The sequence below is a fragment of the Sturnira hondurensis genome, unplaced genomic scaffold, assembly GCF_014824575.4.
Source record: "Sturnira hondurensis isolate 20B ecotype Veracruz unplaced genomic scaffold, ASM1482457v3 Scaffold0013931, whole genome shotgun sequence".
Taxonomy (NCBI): domain Eukaryota; kingdom Metazoa; phylum Chordata; class Mammalia; order Chiroptera; family Phyllostomidae; genus Sturnira; species Sturnira hondurensis.
The window spans coordinates 1892470-1913910 of record NW_028086562.1 but is presented as its reverse complement, the minus strand read 5'-3'; the positions used below and the strand labels follow the sequence as shown (position 1 = coordinate 1913910).

General features: G+C 60.7%; 1 protein-coding gene across 2 annotated transcripts in view; it reads right to left on the bottom strand.

The window, feature by feature from the left end:
* ACOT7 (acyl-CoA thioesterase 7) overlaps window positions 1–21441 on the bottom strand; it is an 81858-nt gene that overhangs the window by 10003 nt on the left and 50414 nt on the right. For both annotated transcript variants that reach the window (XM_037062079.1, XM_037062078.1), the window contains exons 5-8: window positions 20540–20654; window positions 16591–16677; window positions 5466–5582; window positions 2036–2220 (exon numbers count right to left, since the gene is read on the bottom strand). In XM_037062079.1, the coding sequence (XP_036917974.1) occupies window positions 2036–2220; window positions 5466–5582; window positions 16591–16677; window positions 20540–20654 (504 nt within the window). The remainder of the gene's footprint in view (window positions 1–2035; window positions 2221–5465; window positions 5583–16590; window positions 16678–20539; window positions 20655–21441) is intronic.

Here is a 21441-nt window from a genome sequence, read left to right as displayed (position 1 = left end):
GGGTGGAGGACAGAGGACGGCTGGGGGCTGGGGGCTGAGCAGGACCCAGCAGTGGGGAGGGGAGTAGAGACCCTGGGTGTGGGGCTGAGCAGGAGCCAGGAGCCAGCCAGACAGGTCCTAGGCTCACTGAGGCCCAGGACACACAAGGAGGGAAAATTTCTTCTCGGGGGGACGGTGTCGGGGGTAGACAGTGAGCTCGGCTTGGGAAAGACTGTGTGTGAGGCACCTGCAGGGGCCTGCAGAGCGAGACAGAGCTGGCCAAGTCGGTGGGGAGTGGATGTCCAGGAGAGGGATCTGGTCCCAAGCGCCCAGGCTGGGGCGGAGCAGAGCCCGGGTCAAGGGAGCCCAGGCATCGCCAAGGGCCAGCATATCCTGCCAAGGGCAGGGAAGCGCCGGCAGGACACAAACAGAGTGTCTGGGGGTCTGGCCTGGCCACCCTGCTAGAGCCAGAGGCCAGGAGAAAATTGGTCAAGGATTCCGTGGGTGGCGGGACTTTAGTATGCAGGACAGAAATGTTGGGGGGGTGGCGGGCAGCCTTGCTAACAGATGCCCCCAAGGGTCATTGTGACAGTATGGAATGAGATGGGACAAGGGTCTGCGAGAGACCCCAGCAGGCCTGCACCTGAGGGCCAAGGGGGCAGGCAAGGTTCCGAGAAGTGGTCCAAGACCCGGAGAGATGTGGTGCAAAGGTCATGGCCAGGGAAGTCGGGGAGGGGTGCATGAGCACCAGCCAAAGGGGTGGGGCAAGTGGGGGCCATCCTGCTAAGGCTGCTGGGTGGTGGGGCAGGAAGAGGGAGTGGCCTGTGGGAGAGGCACCCTGTCCTGTGGCAAGGCAGACCCCAGAACAGCCCCCTGGGCTCACCGTGTGACTCCGGCCCCGAAGGGAAAGGGGGAGGCTGAGGGTGTGGGCCCAGCCTGACAGGAGAGCCCAGACCCCAGGCAGGATAAGGCGATGCCTCGGCAGGTCCCAGGGTTCACACTAAGTGCCAAGGCTGTTCCAGGCCCTAGTGACTCATTAGGAGCAAACACACTCCAGGCCTCAAAGCTCAGTCCGGGGGCCAGACGGGGACTACCAGCTACTGATCAGCCGCCCTGAGTGTGGCGGCGGGGTGGGGCTCTGGAGAAAGCAGGGCAGGGAGGAGCCGAAGGCCACTGGGGTGCCCTGATGAGGGCTGAACTCCCCTGAGGAGGTGACTTCAGGCCCAGACTGTGGTGCTGATTCGGCCCAAAGTGGGGCAGGAGGCCCGAGCAGCGGGGGGTCCGTATGTGGTGGGGAGCAGGCTGAGTGGGTGGCAGGGACTTGGATTTTATGCTAAATGCACCAGGAACCCAGAAGCTCTGGGCAGGGTGGTGACCAGACCCAACAGTCGAAGGAGACAGCGCCTGGCGCTATGCGGCGTGGGAGTGTGAGGGAGGCAGGGAGCAGGGAGGTTGTGGCCACCTGGTGCCATGCCGGCCGGGCAGTGGCGAGTGTCGGGGGAGGTGGGAGCCCAGGAGCCCGGCCTTGCGTTCACCGCTGAAGCAGCCCTGGTGAGGCTGCCCACCCCACAGCTGTCCTCCAAGTCCACGCCCAGGCAGCCCAGGCAGCAGCCACCCGATCCCGGTCATCCAAGACCGAAAGTGCAGATACCTAGCCACAGCCAAGGGAGCCTGTGGGGGCTGTGACCCTCCAGGGCCCGTTTCTGGGCCAGAGTCCCTCTCGGTACACCCAGAGCAGAGTCTGGCCAGGTGGCTGAGGCAGGGAAAGGCCTCAGGGCCTGGACACTCCACCCCGCAGCAGCGTGGGGGTCTGGCAGGCTCAGCCCTGGGCCCACCTGGGGGTTCCCAGCATGTGAGCAGTGGCAGGAGCACCAGGGTGCCGAGTGCACCCTTGAGAGGGAGTGCAGATGACAAGCCCAGGCAGATGTCCAATCTATTCGGACCCACCCCCACTGTCCTCCAAGGGCCCTCACGCCTGACCTGCCCTGAGGCCCAGAGTGGGCTTGTGTCACTCAGGTTCTCCTGGCAGCCTGGCCTGCGGGGAGGGGTCACTCACCACGAGCTGGGGCACGGGCAGCGACCTGCCCTCCGGACTCAGGGACACGTAGGTGAAGAAGGCACTGGCAGCCCGGTAGCGCTTCTGCAAGTTGCCCACCACAGGGCTGGCGTCCGCCAGGACCTCGATCTCCATGGACTTATTGCTCGTGAAGGTCATGCGCCCGGAGATGGTGATGATCCATCCTGCAGGGCACAGACGGCAGGTTAGGGGACGGGTCGAGGGGCCCGGCGCACTGGGGACATGGGAAGACACCTGGTTAGGCAGCGCACACGGTTTTAACAACTACTAGGACGCAAAAACAGCAAAACATTAGTGCTGTGAGTACTCCCCTGCCCAGTGAGCAGACAGGCTCTTATCATCTACAAAAAGCATCAGACCTGGGGGTCTTGGGGCCATCACCTGGCCCTCAGCCTGGATGGGCCTGTCCCCTGGAGTAGCAGTGTCTGCTGGGAAAATGCCTCCAGTCACTCCTGCACCGCAAGGCAGCCCCCAACCTGCTGGCAGCCCCGTGGCCCCATGGGAGCTGGCTCCATCCTGCAGCCTGCACTGTCCACACTGTGGCCTTGCTGGCACCCACCGGACCCACATGGCAGCCCCCACGCTGAACTGAGCCCCGCTAGAGACCTTTCTGTCACCTCCTGGGCCGCTCCAGGTTCCCTGGCTACAAGGTCCCCAAGGCTGGTCTGACGGGCTCATGTGCTTTGGTCTGGCCAAGCAGCCAAGCGGCCGCTGACCATGGTCCCTCATGCCCCGAGGCCCCGTCCACACTTCAGCCCATGTGGCCCGTGCTCACCAGCCACCCCCTGTCTGGGCAGGACCTTGCCAGGCCCTCCCCTGAGCAGTGCACACCTGTCTTCCCGAGACACACCTTGAGCCGCCCGTGCTCAGAGGCCCCAAGGGTACCCAGCTCCCGGTGGTAGCCCCCAGGGGCCCTGACGGAGTCTCCAGTCCTGTGTTCCCATAACACGGTCCCAGGCGTCCTCTCCCTCCCCCTGAGCCGAGTTCTCTGCACTTCCCCTGCGCTGGTCTGGAGCTCCCAGCCTGGCAGCTGCTCTCTGACCTGGAGCCTCTCTCTGTCCCACACCCTCCAGCCAGCAGGCCTTCCTGTGGCTCAGGCCCTCGCTGCATGGAGTCACTGCGGGGATGGCACGAAATGAACCAGGGGCCGACTCAGGATGGCCACTACCATCCCTGCCGGTGCTGGTTCGGACCGAGAGGCAGCATGAACCCTCGGGGGGCCTCCAGCAGAAGGGCTGATCCCTGCCCTGCCCGAGTCCAGCACGCAGCACCGGGACCCGCTCCCCACGTGCAGCGCTGGCTGCAGGGGCCCTTTCACACCTGCGGGAGCCCCGTGTCCTGGCCCCTGGAGACAGGCCCGCAGGCATGTCTAAGACCAGAAGACAGATGAGCCGGGGTGAGACGGTGACTGTTAGAGATGTGCGGACAGGCTACAAGCAGGAGCAGTTATTCCAGTGGTAAAGTCCCAGAAGGTTCCATGCCACATTCAGCTTCATACTTACAGGCAGCGCTTTGGGCCGGATACTGCCATTTCCGGGGGAAGGAAGGCCACGGAATCAAGGACCAGTGGCGTTACGTTGAAGACAGGGGCACGGAGTCCCATGAGGGGCCCCCAGGGTGCACCGTGGGGTCTCTCCCTGGCGACAGCAGAACTGGACGCCCCCATTTCAGGTCCCAGGCCCTCAACGACCCAACCGAGTGATCCAGCTGCCACGCACCTCCCTGTAGCCAGACGCCTTGTGTCAAAGCCTATGACTTGCCAGAATGAGGGTGTCCCCATCTCTGAGAGGGGAAAAGGCTGAGGTGTGGGTGCTGACTGAAGCATTTCGGATTTTGGAAGGAGTCTCTACTCTGACCGGTCAGCGGTGGCAGCGGAGAGGGGCCTCTCTTTCTTTTCAATGACAGTTTCCTGCACACAGGGACCTTTCTCTGGGAAACAGCAATACGGCATGACAGAGCCCGACAGCCCCTGGGGGACGGACACTGGCCCAGAGCAGAAACAGGCCAGGATCCCTGCGGCCCAAGTTCCTCACACACAGAGCAAGACACGACCTGAGGAAACACGGATGGTCTCTGCTCCCCAGGGGCCAAGCACGAGGCCGGGCTGGGACCCCCAGCCCCAGGGGCACCTCTCACCCCAGTGCCTGAGGGGACCATCTGCCTGGGATGTCTGCCAGAAACGAGGCTTCTGAAAATGGAAGCCTTTCTCTGTGTTTCGGAGCAAGAGCAGCTCTTAGGAAACGAAGGTCTGTGTGAAGCGGGTGCCCACAGCGGCTGCCCTGCCATCCTGGCTGCCAAACCAGTCCCTAAACACAGCACCCCACTGGACCTGAGTCCATGGTCACCTTGGCAACCAGCCACCCCCAGAGGCTGGCCACAGCCACGCCCCCTGCCTCCTCCTTGAGAGTGAACTCCAGTCAGGTGGGAGGGAGGGCCACAGCCAGGGCCTCCGAGTTCTTCCTTTGTGACCTAAGCCGGCTTTGCATCTCTGGGAGCTGCCCCAATGGCAAAGCGCAGCTGCCAAGCAGGATGGTGTCAGGAAAATGGCCTTTTCTTAGTCAGCAGCTCTCCAAGGGCATGGGGGTGGGGGTGACACTGGACAGGGCTGGCTCCGTGGGAAGTCCATGCACTTTCCACTCAGGTTTGGAAGCCGTAACAGCGACTCACGGGAGCCATTCCAGGAAAAGAGCCCTGGCGTCCTTTCCCAAAGTTCCTGCCAGCAAGGCACACAGCACCGGGGGGCCGTGTAGGACGGGCCTGGGTGGACAAGGCTGGCCGGTTTGGGCAGACTCTACAAGGACACTGTGGTCCACGCCCTTGGCAACCCCCCACAGGAAAGCGTGGGCCTGCAAAGCAGAGGGGACCAGGGCAGCACACGGCCCTTCCCCGAACCCTACAAGCACCCAAGTGCCACTCGGGCTGGGTCACCGGGACCTCACAAGTGTCGGAAAAAGTACCAAATGCCAGCACTGCCCGGGGGTGGGGCAGGCAGGCTGCTGCGCACGGACCCCACCGTGGCTCACACCACAGGCCAGTCCCCTGAGGAGAGGCGCGTGTGCCACGCGATCTGGTGGCAATGGCCATGGCTACTATGAGCCTAGGATCTCTGAAGGGCTCTGCTCGCTCCATTCATGGGGCATTTTAAAGGGTGAGTGCATGCCACTCTTGAGCAGGACAAGGCTCCAGTCACAATGGAATGACAGATGTCACCAGATCAAAAAGGCAAACCAACAAGCCCCAGGCTCAGGGATGCATCTGCAGAAGACAGCACACGACCCTGGCTTCCTGTTGCCCACAGCCAGTGGGCAGGCATCAGGGACCAGGTGACGCTGGGTGGGAGCCGAACACAGAGCCAGGGCCTGAACAGCTGCAGGCCAGGCCTGGCAGTTTGTCGGCATGGTTCCGTTACCTCTTCTGATCTTGTTGTGGAAGTTAATGGCGTCCACGGAAGCTGTGACTACGTTGGTCTTGCAGTGACGTGCGGCCACGATCCCGGCCACCTCATCCATAAGCTTCATGGTGACGCCTGTGCAGAGAAGGGGCATGGGGCAGATTAGACCTGGGGGTGGGAGGCGAGACTAGTTCCCACCCTAGAATCGAGGCATAAAAAACAAAACTGAAACCCACCAGTGGGGGCTGCACAGTGAGAACGTGGGGCAGGACGGAGGCCATGGGGAGCATTTGAAAATGACCCCAGCTGATGTTCCAGGCTAGTAACAAAGTGAGGACCCTTGCCCCAACCTCTACAGAGCCCGGGTCCTGCTGGGAAAGTATCGTTACGGTGTCCACTGAGGGGCTGTACCAAAGCCAGACAGACACCAAGCGTCGGTGAGAACGTGGGGGACTCAGAACCCGGACTGCTGGGGGGCGGAGGACGCAGCGGGGGTGAGGAGGATGGTGCAGCGGCAGCTGCTTTGGGAGCAGGGGTTTCACAGAAGCCCACCCCACAGTCACCACATGACTCAGCGGTTCCACTCCTAGGTACACACACCTGAGAGAACGCAAACATGTACACACAGTTGCACTCGCATTTCACAACTGCATTACTCCCAACAGCCAGGACGTGGAAGCAACCTGAACGTCCACCAACCGACAGACGGAGAAGGAAGCGAGGCCCATGCGCACCATGGAACATCATTTGGAAAAAAAAAAAGGAACGAAGTCCTGCCCAGCTACAACACAGAGGAACCTTAGTGTGACTGAGTGAGAGCAGCCGACACAAAGACCGGATGCTGTGTGGTTTCACCTGCACGGGGAGTCTGGAATGGGCAGACCCACAGAGGAGGCGGGCTGCTGGCTGTCAGGGGCTGGGGTGTGGAAACACCCTGAAACTGATGGGGTGGAGGGAGTGTGGCTCTGCACGGAAGGTCGGTGGCTGGTAATGGGCAGCTCGCAGGACATGCGGGTCACACCACGGGGAAGCCGCTCTATGGAAGAGCAGGACCAGAAGTGCGGACTCATGGGAGGTGGTGCCGGACAGGGTCCGACCGCATGCCTGCTAGTCCCCCAACCCCCAATCTCGCTCCCCTCCTGGTACAACCCAATACTATACTGATTTCATACTTAAATCTTAAGCCCTATCATCAGGCCAAACTACATGCAGTGGCCAAGATTCAGCCACTGAGCAGTATGACATCGACTGCGCTGACAGCTACAGAAAATCTTGGACAGCTATGCAGACACACCCTGAGACACAGAAGGGCTTCCAAACGTCCGCAGAGGCAGAAACCCAGCCCAGCCCACCCGTGGAAGCCGGGCTCCCAGGGAAGGGAGTTTAAGGAAGGGCTCTCGGAAGCAGATGCCTGTGGGGCTGGGTGGGGACCAGGGTCCTGGGGTCTGGCTTCCGAAGGAGGGCTATTGCTGGGCCCTGGCCAGTGCCCACCCCGCACCCCAGGGATGAGGGGCCCGGGCTACCAGCCTAGAATCTGCATGTTTATGAGAAATCTATTTCCAGACACCAGATTAATTAAAGCTCTTCCCTATGTGGGGAGAACAGAACACAATGTAACTAAAAAAGGAGAGAGGCTCCTACAGGGAACTGGAGCCTGGCGCAAATATAGCGGAAGACGCTACGGAGGCCGGCGGGCTGCTCTCCACCTGTCCATATACCCGAGCATTTCCAGAGTAAAAAGGTCTGGTTTTTAAAATTAGTGTTCTTGGCTCTGGCTGGTGTGGCTCAGTGGATTGAGCACTGGCCTGCAAACCAAAGGGTGGCCACTTTGGTCCCCAGCCAGGGCGCTCGCCTGGGTTGCCAGCCAGGTCCCCAGTAGGGGGCGCTCAAGAGGCAACTGCACATTGATGTTTCTCTCCCTTTCTCCTTCCCTCTGTCCCTCTCTAAAAACAAATAAATAAATAAAATCTTTTAAAAAATAATTGAACAAAGCTGCTGTTGAAGCGGGATTAATTAATCATCACAATTAGTGTTCCTGATTGAAAGTACATCTGTTCCTCTGTTCCTTTATCACCACGACTGCTCCTGGGGGAAGACCCCAATGGCTGGTGGCAGCAATGCCTGACCCGGCAGGGCCGGGACACTCGGGCACCGCAAGCCCAGTCTCCGTGGGAAGGGCCAGCAACCAGGGTCTCCAAAGGAGCAAGGCCAAGGTCACCTGGGGGTTCAGTCTAAAGCGAGTGCAAATGAAATGCTGGGGAAACAAAATGGATCTCTTGAAAAGAAAGAGTCACAGGTGCCAGGTTTGTCCCCAGGCGACGGAGGCTGGGGGACAGCAGAGGCTGGGGCAGCCGCCGGGCCGGGCAGGGTGACAGCTGGCTGCCAGCAGTGCAGTGCTCCGAAGGCCGAGACAAGGGGTCTCAACGTGCTTCACCAGGAGTCTCCGTCGGGTGAGGCAGGTGCTGGAAATGGCACGGGCAGCTTTGCCTCGGTCCACCCTGAGGCCCCTGCCCTTGGTGTCCTCAGCAAGGGACCGGTCTGTAAGCCCCTGGCCCTGTGCCAGAGAGGCAGCATGGCCCGCAGGGGCAGTGAGTGCGGCAGCTGACTTCCGAGGGCCCAGCGGCCCTGGTGGAGCACGTGCAGACGCTCGGGCTGGGAGGTCAGCCCCTGAGGGGGAGCCCTGCTTCATTCTCTGAGGGACCCCCAGTGCCCACTCTGGGGCAGGCTCTCGACCAGCACTGAACGCAGGGTGAGCGGAGGAACGAATGAACCTGGCCCCTCCTGGACAGCAGCCCTGGGGGTGGGCCCATCTGGGTCCCCATTTCTCACAGCAGGAGCTCAAGGCACAGAGAGAGATGAGTCCAGGGGCACAGAACTCCCTCGGGGCAGAGTGGGGACCGGCCCATGACCGGAGGGCACCAGAGGCCTCTGCACCCAGGACCGAGGAGACGGAGCTCCAAGTGGCATTCCTGTGGTCTGACTACGGAAAAGGGAATTCAAGGTCACGGTGAAAGGGGTGGGTGGAAGGTCACGGACCCAGTGTGGCCAGCTGGGGCCAGCAGGTGTGCTGTCCCCTCCTGGCTGGGGTCCAGCTGGGCAGGGAAAAGGGTAAGGAGGCGGGAAGGGAATGAATGGTTTGAACTGGACTTAATGTTTAAAACGCAGAAAGTGCAATGAGCCCCTTCTCTGTGTTCCTGAAAGGCAAAGCTAGTAAGAATGGAGACACAAATGGAAGAAGTCCGAATCCACTCCAACCTGGGATTTTGCCCCATTTATCTGAAATGCTGGTAGAGATTCCATAAGGGACTTCACTGTTACTAATAATACTGTAGGAGCTGGTGCGTGAGGCAGCTGCCGGGCCCTGAGCCTGGGCTGGGGCAGGCACAGGGCAGGTCTGGGTTCCCGAGGTCACGGGCCTGCTTCAGCCTGGTCCAGCCCCCAGGCCCTCTGCACCACGGGTGACATGGAAGCAAGCACCAGGTGGGGACACGCCTTGTGGTCCTCGTGCCCCTGCCCAACTCTGAAAGTGACAGACAGCAGTCAGGAACGGGTGCTGGAGAGAGGGGGGTCCACGCCAGGAAACAGCTCCCACAGCGGCTGGGCCGGCACTTGGGCAACAGTCTGGCTCAGTGACAGGCGTGGCCAGGACACGGTTGCTCATCCAAACCACTGAGACCCAAAGCCAGGTGGCCTAGGCGACTTGTCAGGAAACAAAACTGGCACTCGAAATGGCCTTGCTATGGCTGTTGGTGGTGAGGTTGAAAGAGGCCCCACAGCTCATACAAAGGGGAGCAGGGGACAGAGGAAGGCGCAGCGATTGGCTGAAAACCTCACAACACACCCACGTCACGCAGGAAGGCCGACACGCGCAGGTTGAGCTCAGGGTTGTCCGCGTAACATCGGGGGTTGGTCCCAGTCACGGGAAGCAGCAGCGGGGGATGACGGGCATCTGAAAAGCACTGGGCCTGCTCCCAGGACCGGGCATGGGGCTCCATGGGCGCTCCCCCAGACCACCTTGCCCACCTCCGTTCACAGTACTTCCCGGGGAGTTCACGGCAGGAACAGGGGGAAGTGACCCAAGGTGGACTCGAGTGCCTCGGAAGGGAGGTCTCTGGCCACGTGGGGTCTGAGGGAGGAAGCTGGGGGACCAGACATGGCAGCGGGAACTTCTGAAGGAGGAAAGAGGCCTTGCTGGAAACCACGCTTGCGTCCGGCAGCAGCTGGTGTCCGAGCTGCCGGCATCTGTATCACAAACAGCACACCACTGTCCCTGCGGTGGACGTGGGACAGGGAAGGACCGCCATGGTCCCTTGAGGTCCTCCATGTGAAGTGTGCTCTGGTGGCTACTGAGAAGGAGGGCACCTGATCTCAACACCACAGGACAACGAAACGCTGACCTCTGCTCGCCACTCCCCGCCCCCGCCCCCTGTTGGTGGGCGGGGCTGGTTCTGAGAGCCACGGGTCAGGGAAAGGGGCAGCTCAAATGACGTGTGGAGGCCAGGCCGTTAGAAACCCACGAGACTCTGTGCCATCCTGCACGCTCGCAAAAATGACCACAAAACACAGCTGTGACACAACAGAGTACGATTGATGTGTCCACTGAGAAAACTGTATTTTGTTAAAAAGGAAAAGAATGCAAACCCTCCTGCCTGGCTGGCACCTGGTCTCCTCCTCATCCCGTCCGTTTGGGCCTGTCCTGCCAGAGGGGGCCACCAGCCCCTCTGACGCTGGGGCCTCCGCCTGGCTCCCCTTCACTTTTTTACACTTCAGCTAAAAACCTCATCAATTCCTTCCCATGCAGGCACAACGGGAGCTGCTGACAACAGGAGAACAGTTCTGCCCAATGGCAGCCGGTTGTGCGGCCATCCCCCAGGGCTCGCTGCCCCCCGGGACTCGCCGTGTAAGATGTCACAGCACACCGCAGGGTCTGCTTTCCTTGGAGGCCGCATTGGCTTCAGGGGTTACGGGGAGGGGGCACAAGGCCTCCTGGGCACTCCCATGCAGCTGAACACCGGGCAGCAAAGCTATTTTTGAACCTAACATCTAACTGCTCACAGGTTTTGTTTTTGTTTTCATAGGCAGCGACACACGCTGACTGCCTTAAAAGCAGACACTCCGCTTTGTCCTCAGGCCCCCGGGGCTGGCCGGGTTCCGAGAGCCCACAAGCCTGGAACGGCTGTCGGCAGCTCGGTGCCCAGGGTGCTGACTGCACTGTGGGTGGCATCTGAAATGCCCCCACTTCTATATTTAATCCCAAGTGATGGAGTGTGGGCACCAGCCTCCTATATGGTAGTAGTTTTGTCTTATTTTCATAAGCCCCCTCTTTGCTAATTGCAAGGGGGAATTCTCAGAGCCAGCTGAGTAACAGCCCCCACACACTGTCTGCCTTCTCCCTCCCAAGTTCAGACGGACCTGTGGGCACCTCTGTTAAGTGAGACCAAGGGCAGAGGAACACTAATTAAGGTAATTAATAAGGATTATTTTTGTCAATTAATGTACAGTGCAGCAAAGACGATGAGTTTCCACTGTCAGATGTCAAGGCTGGGAGTGCTAGCGGAGGCCCTGGCACAGTGGACAGCGGCCCCATCGGGGCTCCAGGTACCCAGAGCACCATGGACCCGGGGGCCGGGTTTTCTCCCTCCCACTCTGAGGAGCCACCAGGAAATCTGCCCACTGCCGTTTGAGGAAGAGCGCCTTCCCTGTGCCAGATGAGGCAGCAGGGGGAGTGAGGGCCTGCCTGGAGTCCACTCGAGGTGGGTGAGGTCAAGGTCACTTCTTTGAAGGCTAAGATCCTTCCCAGTGGATGTCAGTTCCCTGAAAGGAGGCTCAACTGAAGTCCAGGGTGAAGGGTGATGTTTAAGAATCCCATGTTCACGAAGAATAGGAAAGACACTCAGGGGATAAGCACACCTGCCATGTGTGTCCCTAACAGTCACAGCTAAAGTGGAAGCCAAAGGGAGTCGCTGCGGCACCACCACCAGCAAGCCCTGCGTGCTGTACAGAAGGGTGTGTCCATGCTGTGTGGCCAACCAGGCCTCTCAAGCAAAATGTTTTGAATGTGCAGCAGAGGAGGCAGCGCTGGCGAGACACGCACGTCCCCCAGGCAAGGAGGCCACTGAGAGAACCAGCATGGGCAGGAGGACGGCCATTCCTGGGAGAGACATCAGCGTGCCCTTGCACCAGGGAACACAAAGCCCACAGGCACCGAGGGCGGGCAGGAGGGGCGGGGGCCAGGACTGTGACTGGACTCTCTATGTCCACCGCCCCCAGGCCCCCTCTAGAAGGACATGAAGCCATTCTCTGGAGCATTCGCTGCAGAGAACGATGTTTTCAAAAGCAGAGGTTCTTAGAAAGAGAACCAGAGAGCATGTCGCTATGACACAGTGATGCCCAGCTTCAGCCCAGCACTGGCGGCTGCCTGGACCCCACAAGGCCAGACGCTCCTCACTAGTAGGAAACATCCCTATGCATCCCCACGCTTCCTCTCCCAGCCATGGGCAGGCCACACTGTCCACGTGCGGGAGCTCTGCCAAGTGAGGTCACCCAACTGGCAGGGAGCGTCTGTGCCTCATTCCGCACTTTTGGGGACGTCAGCTCCCCCCACAAGTAGACACACTCCCCACCCCCACCCGAGCCCAGGCCCACGAGCCCCTGGTGGGAGGCCTCGCCCTGCACTGCACCTTCCCACGTCCTCTGCTCATGCGCCACCTGCCCCCTCCGCCCGGCCCCCCCCCCGCCCCGCCCCAGGAGCCTGCTCTTTCTTCCTGCCACTCCTGCCCTCAGGTCCTGGCAAAGCTGGGCAGTCCCCCGGGCAGCCAGCCACATGCATGCGTCACACTCAGCCGTGTCCCTGGGCCTCAGCACACGCTGCTCCGGTGGCAGCTTAACCCACGGCACCCCTCCCAGTCCTGCCGTCACTCTGCACAGAGCCAGGCCCTGCACCTGGTGCTGTGGAAGGCGCAGAGAGCAGGACAGACCGAAGCCCCCCCTCTGTGAGCCTCCAGGCTGTGGGCGTGGCGGGCCCCAGGAGACACCTGCCAGGGAGTGGTCAGTGCTCTGGCACACAGGTAAGCAAGGTCGGGGTGGGGGTCTGTCCGACACAGGTGGTCAGGAAAGGCCTCCTTTTCTCCAGACACCTGAAGAAAAAGAGGCCGCTGCATAGTTGCTTAGGGGACCGTAGCCTGGGCCCTGGGAACAGAGGCAGAGGGCGGGGGGGTGGTATGGTGCAGGCAGGAGGCCCCTGGGCAGATACGTCATGGAGGGCCCTGCACGGGAAGAAATGGCAGCCGAGAGCTGGGAGCTGCGGAGAGTGGTCCACAGGACCCGTCAGACCGTGCGCTGTGACCTCCAGGGAGGACAGGACACCCGGTGAGAGGCCACTTCCCTGTAATGGGCAGGCCTGGAGCAAGGGTGCAAGTGAGAACTCAGATTCTGGAATATTTTGAAGGGAGAAGTCAGAGAACTGGAGGATAAGGTGGAGGATCTGCAGGGAAGGCTGGGAGGAAGGGCAGTGGGCAGCCAAAGAGCTCACATCTAATGCCAGGCTGGGGAGCCAGCAGCTGTGCCTGGGGGACCCTGAGGAGGCAGATGGAGTTACCAACGATCACACCACTGGCTGAGGGCAGTGGGAGACCAGGCGGGTCCCAGGGTGTGAGGACGGGCAAGGCACCCAATGCAGGCCAGAAAGGTAGAGAAAGCTGGGAGGGGCCAACCCCAGGCCTCGGGAAGGAGTGGAGAGGAGTGGCCGGACACCCATGGCTTCACTCACTGCAGAGGCGTCCCAACAGGAAGGAGGCTTGGGAGCAGGTGCCAGAGATGACAGCTGAGAGGGCCGGAGAGCCAGCGTGCAGACAGCTGTCCACAGTGCTGAGCCACAAAGGGAGTGGAGGTGCCAGAGCAGAGGTGCGGGCCAGGGGGGGAGGACGGCTTCTGACGGCTGCCCCTTGGAGCTGCGTCTGCCTAGACAGCTGTGACCGTGGAGCCCCAGTGACCTGACAGTCACTACCCCATTGTTCTTTCCACCACAGGGACCCACAGAGCCAGGTGCCCTGGCAGTCAGGGACCCCAGCAAAGCCAGCACCACCCCGACCAGGGGCCCAGACCAGTGCACCGATTTCAGACCCCAGGCAGCTCAGGGCAGAAAACGCTTCCCCCAGGCTCCTGCATTCTGAAGCGACAGCTGGTCAGTGGCCACGCTCCCTATGCCATGCGGTCGTCCCCTGCTTCGATGTGACTGGGGCAGGGTGCAGGCGGGCTCCAAACTGGCCAGGCCCTCCCTGGTCATGGTTTCAGAGAGTGGGCGGCAGGGGACCCAGGGGATTTCAGGGGTGGCAGTCAGTGATGTTCAGTGCTCTCCACAGGGAGAGGGAGTGGGCTGGGAGGACCTGGTCTCTGTGTTTGCTGAGACGAATGCCGCCCCAGCAGTGAGTTTTGGAAGGCCCTGGGTCACCAGAACCACCTGAACCTCGGGCACTGGAGGTGACGTCCCAGTGTCTCTGCGTCCTGGGGGAGAATGCCAGGCCGGCCAGGCCACGTCTTACGCACACACGTTTGGAGAACCACCCCGCGCCCATGACAGAGGACAGCTCCTTAGTTCCTCCTGGACTCAACGGACCCCCACCTGCCCAGATGGGCCTTCCCTCCCCAAGCAGGCGTGGCGCAGGGCCTTGCTGGGGTGCCCTACGTGGCTTTGCGCCTGGAGCCCTGACACAGACATGGGTCTTCGTGCACCACACAGAGGGCAGCCCCCAGGGACACCAGCACACAGTGGAGGGGGCCTGGGCCCCCGACACCACAGGCCGCCCCGTCAGCTCTGCACCCCTGTCGCTCTCACTGAAGCTGATGTTGACCAGGGCCTTCAGTGCAGCAGCTGGGCCGTTTCTGGTAACCACCTGCCTTTTGCAGGGAGCCACGGGAGGATGGGAATGAGGGCAGGCAGCCCCAGGGAGAGGCCCAGGCAGTCTCAGGAGAACAGTGCAGAGCGGGCAGAAGCAGGCAGAGCAAACCAGAGGGAGGGCGGAGGGTGGATCTCTCCGGGGAAGCGCTGGCACCCACAGCTACCTGGCAGACGAGACGGTACGAGACGCATCTGTGGAGCTGCTGGGAGTGGGCGGCGCGGCGCACGAGAGCAGGCCGAGGCTGAAACGGAGCCGCCACACAGTCCTAGTGCTCCACTTGGCCCAGCACGAGCGGCGTTCACACGGCAGACACCTGGAACTGCCGAGCCCGGAGACGTTCTGGAGCGGACCCAGCGGCGGCGGCCACGGCTGTGAAGTGGGAGGCCTGCCGTAGAGGCAGGACGAGGGGCAGCTGCGCACTGCCAAGAGCCATCTGGGTTGTTCGCACAGACCACTTTGGTTGAAAACAATTTTGAAATAAAAAAATAAAGTACCAAAGAAAAATCCGGGGCTGCCAAAGTTCAGAAGTAAGGAACTCCTGGCATCCACCCCAGGCTAGAGCCCCAAAGCCTCCCTCTCCCAGGAGCTGGCCGCCGCCTCCCAGTTCTGGCCTCTGGCTGGCCGCAGGCAGCAACAGGTCACGTGGAAACAGCCGGCGGAGGGCCGGGCGAGGAGAGCCCCCGAGGAAAGAAGTCGGAGCCAAGAGCCAACAGAACAAGAACAAGCAAGACCTTTAAGAAAATGAATCAAACGAAGGGAACCAAAAACATACGCCACCTTTTCACCAAATTACCGAAAAGCAGTGTTTCGTAGTATAGTTTGAAGTCGAGACATAAACACCTTTGCAAACAGAGCATACCCCCAAACAATGAAGTCATTTTTCTATTTCAGGTGAGTTTTTTAAAGTGCTAGTGTTACCTTACCAAATTCTCTCACTGTTTGAGGTATTTTATCACAGGATCCCGGTTCTCCAAGTGTGTTACTATGCTGCCTGCAAAGACAGACAGCTTCCCTTCTCTTTCGACAATTCCTGTGCCTCCCAATTTTTCCTCTTGTTTAACTGCCATGGCTGAAATCTCCCAAAAAATGTCACCTGGTAGAGAGGGAGGGTGGGTGCCCTGCCCTATTTCTGAGTGCAGGGCAAGGTCCTCGGGAGCCCCCCCCCTTGATGCATTTTATCACGTTCAAGAAGCCCTGTCAGTTCCTATTCTTACTGAGCATTTTCATCAAGGTTGGGTGTCTGGGTGCATTTATAAGGTATCGATGGCCACACATACCTAAGCATCACCCCCACGTCCCTAAGCATCCCCCCCATCTGGGTCACCCTTCAGGCGTACGGCCAACAATGGGGGGGAGGGCACGAAGCGACAATGACCTTTTGGGGCTGTGACCCCAGCACTTTCAAGAGCAGGAAGGGGAACTCTGCCCAGTCTGCACAGGACTCGGGGAAGGCAGAAGCCCAAGGTTAGCATTGCCAAGGTCTGCCTGTGTGTGTGTGTGTCGGGGGGCAGGGCAGGGGCTAGGCCTCCAGGTCTAGGCCACCCAAAGTGTGAAAGCCACAGAAAAAGGCAGGGGAGCAGTGTGCCAAAACCACGGGCGAGGCACAAAGTGACTGAATGAAAGCCAGTTCCGCTCACAGCCCGGCCACCAGTTCTCCTGCAGAGCTACAAGGCAGCTCGGAGAGGACTTCCATCGAGCGGGTGCCCTCCCACTCGGGCCGCCGTGCTCCTGCTGCGGGGAGGCAGGCACAGGAGGGGCCGCGTCCTCAGCTCCAGCAGGGCCGCCGCTCCGTCCCTCACGCCTGCTGAATTCTGCACACCAGGAGAGATCACGGGGCTTGCTAAAAGTGTTAGACTTTTTTAAAACTGTGAGCACAAAATCCCTACTAAAACTGGCATCGCGCACATTCCTTAAATACGCGTTGAAAAACGGGCCTGTCCCGCAGGAAGCAGCTTCAGCGCCCTGAGTGCGCGGCAGCGGGTGAGCAGCGCCACCTGCACGGCCCGGCACGTGACGGACAGAGACAGCGCTTAAGAGCTCGGACCTCTGTCGGGACAGTCTTCCCTCCGACTTTCGTGCCCAGTTTCGAAAGCAGGTTCAGCAATTCATCACACAGCTTCCGAAAGGCTCAGCTGTACCCTCCACTGACACAAGAGCCTGACCCAGGTCAGCAGGCATCGCGACTGCCTAGGGACCCACGGGGACCCGGCGAGCAGGAAGGGACAACGGCAAGGGCCGCTCCTTACCTCCGTGCACGAAGCCATGCAGCGTGCAGTCCGAGGGCCCCACCAGGTGGATCAGGCTGGACTGGCTGTAGCTGACCGTGCTCGGCTCTGGAATTGCAAAGGAGTGAGATGAGGCCAGGGGACAGACCGAGTCCCACAGCCGACCAGTCTGACGATGCCCACTTGCCCGGCATTGCCACAGTCCCCCAGGGCTGACCGTCAGCTTAGACCTGGGATCTCTAAAAATCACTGTGGTCCCAGAACAGCCCCAGGTGGTGAATCGGAAGGCTTCTGAGGATGAATTAGCCACTCTGTCACTGTGGATTCAGCCTCCCTGGGCCCACCCCAACCCCTGCCCACCCGCAGTCCCTGGCCCAGCCCAGGGACACACAGCACCCGAATGTGTGCGGGGCTTCTCCCTCCCACGGCCAGCCCTCTGGTCTCTTCATTTTCCCAAGCGGCAGACCCTTCCCTCACTCGGTGCTGTGGCTGAACCACCAACGACAACGCTGGGCCCAGCCTCCAGAAGGCGATGTCACATCTCAACTCGACTCGCCCAACAGGTGCGGGCCATCTAGCAGCTTCTGAGCAGACCCTGTGCCGTGCACACCTGTGCCGCACACGCCTGTGCCTTCCCACAGCCTCTGGGAAGCGATGACACTCACGTGTCTCCTGCCCAGGGAAGCATCCTCCAAAAGGGCAGCCTGTCCCCCCCCAGCAACGCCACGCTGCCGACTGAGCCCACCAGGCCACCACTGGGCCACGTCTCAGGTGGAGAGAGGTCCTCTCTATATTTGACCAGAGACAGAAAGTCTGCCGGAAGCGACGCTGCTGAGCAGCCCAGGGCTGGGGGCAGGGGGGCAGTGCCTGGCACCCCCTAAGCTTCCACAGCCGCTCCAGAGCCTCCGCAGCCCCTCCATGGGGGACTCTGCACCGTGGGCCGCCGGCATGGGCACAAAGCGGAGGTCGCAGGTACTACCCCCAATGCAGCACTTTCTGGTTGTTCTCCAGCCTCGCAGGGCAGACTGACTCAGACTCAGGTCGGGAGCTTGTGTGGGAAGTGCCGCCTGCTCTGAGGGGCTGTGTGGAGGGGGGAGGGAGCCAAACCTGGGCCCGGGAGCCAGGGGCTGGTCCGGCGGCACCAGAGCCACCAGGTGGGTCCCACCTCTATCCTCCCTCGGCTCCTCTCTCTGGGGTTCTGGCCACCAGCCGGCCCTCCACTTCCTTTTGTGGCCCACCGTGTGGACCTCTGGACCTGTGGACCGTGCGGGCCCTGGTGTCATGTGAGGTACCTCCAGGCGGCCCTGGGCTCTGCCGGGGCAGGGGGCCCTTGTGCAGGGGTACAGGAAGCAGCAGTGTCTTTGGGCCAAGAGCCATGGTGTGCTGCCCTGATGAGAGGCCCCACCCCCATTTCCTGGTGTTCCCAGGAGCGGAAAAGACACCTGAGATCCTCATGCCACAGGAGGAGCAGCCCTGTAGCAGACGGTCCCTGCTGGTGAGGGTGCACCAGGGCCAGGCCTGCTGCCAGCCCGCGGGGCTCCAGGTGCCCAGACCCCACCTGGGGGAGCGGGGGAGGGGCGCAGCCCCAAGAGCCATGAAGTGTGCTCCGACCACCAGAGGAACCCCCGCCAGCGCTGCCAACCCCGACCCCCTGATCTCAGAGACTGCCTCCCAGGCTTGTCCCTCAGCCCTGAGTGGGGGCCAAGGGCACTGAGGCCCAGGGACCTGGGCTCTACCACGCTGCTTTCCTTGGCCTTGTGATCCCCTCTTAAGAGACAGGAAAGCAACTATTTTATCGCCTCAATGGGAACTAAAAGCCTCAAATTTGGCCCAAATTCTGGAACTGCTTTGACAGCTGAGAGATTTGCCCATGGACAAGGATAAAAGAATTTTTAAACTTCAAACAAGGAATTGCATGTACTGGTCTTTGTTATGTCAAATAAGAACTTATTCAAAGGACAAGCACTTTGAAGTAGCTACGATGACCTAGCCGAAGAGGTGCCCCGACTGTCCTGTAGCGGCATCTTAAAATACCCCAGGAGCCATGGCTAACGATTTAAGGTTCCCGGAGTGCGCACCAGCGAAAGCACCAACGTTCTGATGGGAAGACACGGTGGCCATGCACCCGCATCCCTCCCTCCTTCCCTGGGTCGTGAACCCTGACTCCACAGTGGGAGGGGCTCTCCATCGAGTCCCAGACATGGGAGCCTTCCTGCTTCTTCCCCTCTGGAAGCTACCCGCAAAGCTCCCTACTGCAGAAGGGGGACCACAACACCGAGGGCCTGAATCCCCACCACAGGGGGAGATCCCCCCTAGGAGCACCACTTTGGGCTTCATAGTAAACCCCTGCTGAGTTACGAATGAGAATGCTCAGGCTCAGCAGCTGCTGTGACCTTGACGAGGGCAGTGCCTGACCTTGAACCTGCCACTGCCAGATGATGGAAAGAACTGGAGCTGGGTACTGGGGGTAGCAACATGTGACATTCAACGCAGCCATGAGCAAAGAAAGAGCTCCCCCTCCTGTGTGTCCAGTTAGGGAAACTGAGGCACAGAGAGGCTGAATCCCTACTCAAGAGGCACAGTGGGGGTTCCAACTCCAGAACCTACTTTCCTCCCAGCCCCCAGTCCCTACACACCCCACTCCCTCCCTAGGACGAGAGCTGGCAGGAACGGTACGATGGGCCCTGGGTGAGCCCGTGACCAGCACCCAGCGCTCCTGTGGCCAGCTTGGAGCCCACCGGCCGGCAGGGGTGACAGGCCCTAGCTGACCCCTGGGAGTTGGGCCCCATCTCAGCTCAGAAACCAGGGCTAGGCTCACTCACCAAGACCCCGATATACTGGCAGAGGCCAGGTGTGGAGGTGAGCACCGTTTGAAACCCAGGGGCTTGGCAGGGCTGACTTTGGAATGGACATGACAGCTCCCCAAACAGACGGCCGCAGCTAAGGCGGGATCACTGACAGCCGTGGACCAAGGAGTTCAAGGCAGCCGTGTCTCCTCTCGCCAGAGGCAGAACTCCACCAGGAGCACTGGGCTGCAAGGAGCTGCCAGACTCCCTGAAACACCTGACGGATGAGGTTGGCCCCTCAGGGGTTGCCAGGCAACAGCCAGACAGCTGAAACCCGGGTCTGGTTTTAAAAGGGACCGAGAGCTGCAGACCCAGGGGGGCTCTTGGAGGTGGAGACGGGTGCGAAGGGCCCAGGAGGAGTCGCCCCAAGGAACCCGGCCGGGAACAGGGACACCCCTCACAGGAGCCAGGCTGTCACACGAGGCACGGGCCCATTCTCCAGAATCCTTCCCACACAGACGGAATGTGTCACTGTGCACAGGGGCAGTGATGCCTGTCACTGGAGGACCTGCCACCCCCAGGGCTCAGGGTGTCCGACGGCTCGGACGCCCAGAGGCCCTGCCCTGAGTGAGTCCGTGCACCAGCGGCCCGTCTGTGAAGGACCGGGGGTGGGGTGGGGTGGGGGGTGAAGAGAAGGCCTTTCTGGAGGAAAACATTCCTTGCCCTACTGTTGGACAGTGGGTGGACATTCTGTTGAAGCCGGACCTCCCTGGACTCGAAGGTGATGCCCGGGAAGGAAGGCTATGCGCCCACACAGCTTTCTTGCCAACGCGAAAGAGCTGCTGCCATTTGTCTGTTTCATGGGAGGTAGAAAGCCCACCGAGCCCACTCCTGAGTAAACATGGGGGAGAGGGGACGAACGCCGGTCTCCGTGAACAGGCGTCCCTCTGCCCAGCAGCAGAGCCCCAGCCTTGGGCACGTGGGCACGAGGGCCTCCCAGTCAGGGGTCGGCTTGAAGCACGCTGCTCCGGGGACCCGCTGAGCCCTCCTGTCATCCCGGGCGGCTGTGATCCTGGGGAGGGACCTGTTGGCCCGCCAACCCCAGGAGGACGCTCATGAACCAGCCACCTTTGTCGTCCCAGCGGATGTCAGCCACCGGCCCCTGCAGGCACCCTTGCAGTTACCTGGGTTCGGGACAGGCTGGACGATGTCCCCATTCCGCCACTTGGTCCCCATGCGCTCCAGCTTCTGGGCCTCATAGCGCCTGCGGCCCTCCTGCTCCTGCTCCTGCCGGGCGTACTGTGGGGGTGGACAGACACTCAGGGCTCCCGTTCTGTGACCGGGACAGCCTTTCTTCCGAGAGCGCATGGTACATATGGGTGACAAAGCCACAGAGGGTGAAAGTCTCAGGTCGCCCCACCCCTGCCCCAGAGCACATCCTTCCCGGAATTATGTGCACACCCACGTGGACATAACAGTCCTATCACGCTGTTTGTGAAGCTTAAAAGTCACAGAATCTCCCCTTCTTGCTGCATCAACATAACGTAATTCATGTGATGGGTCCGTTCTAAAGGGCATGCAGCTTGCTCCCAGCTTTTTTCCTGTTAAAACAGTATCATCCTGGCAACCTCAGCCACTGATTAGCCCACCCCCACTCCATCCCTTCCGAGGCCTCGTTCCTGGGTACAGGATGCAGAACCCGGGCCACATCTACAGTACTCTCCCGAGACGGCAGGTCCCCAGGGTGCCCCCATGCCCGCTGCTGCCCCCCCATCCCCCGCCCAGCCAGTGGAACAGGCCGCTCATTTTTGACGAACGTGCAGCCAAAGCTAAGACCCACCCTGCAAGCTCTCCATGCAAAGATGTGTCTGTCAACAGCAAAACCAAACTGAGAGGGTGATGGAAAATTTAAAACAAAACTGGGAGAAACCAAGGGCAGAGGCTGAACCAGAGCTGTCTCAACATCGTTTCCTCTAGGGCACAGAGGGACTGACAGGCAGTGGCAGCCTGGTGCTCAGCACGTGACCAACCATGACCAGAAACCTCCTTTAAAGTCCAAGGGCTCTCACTCCTACTCCTCATCCTC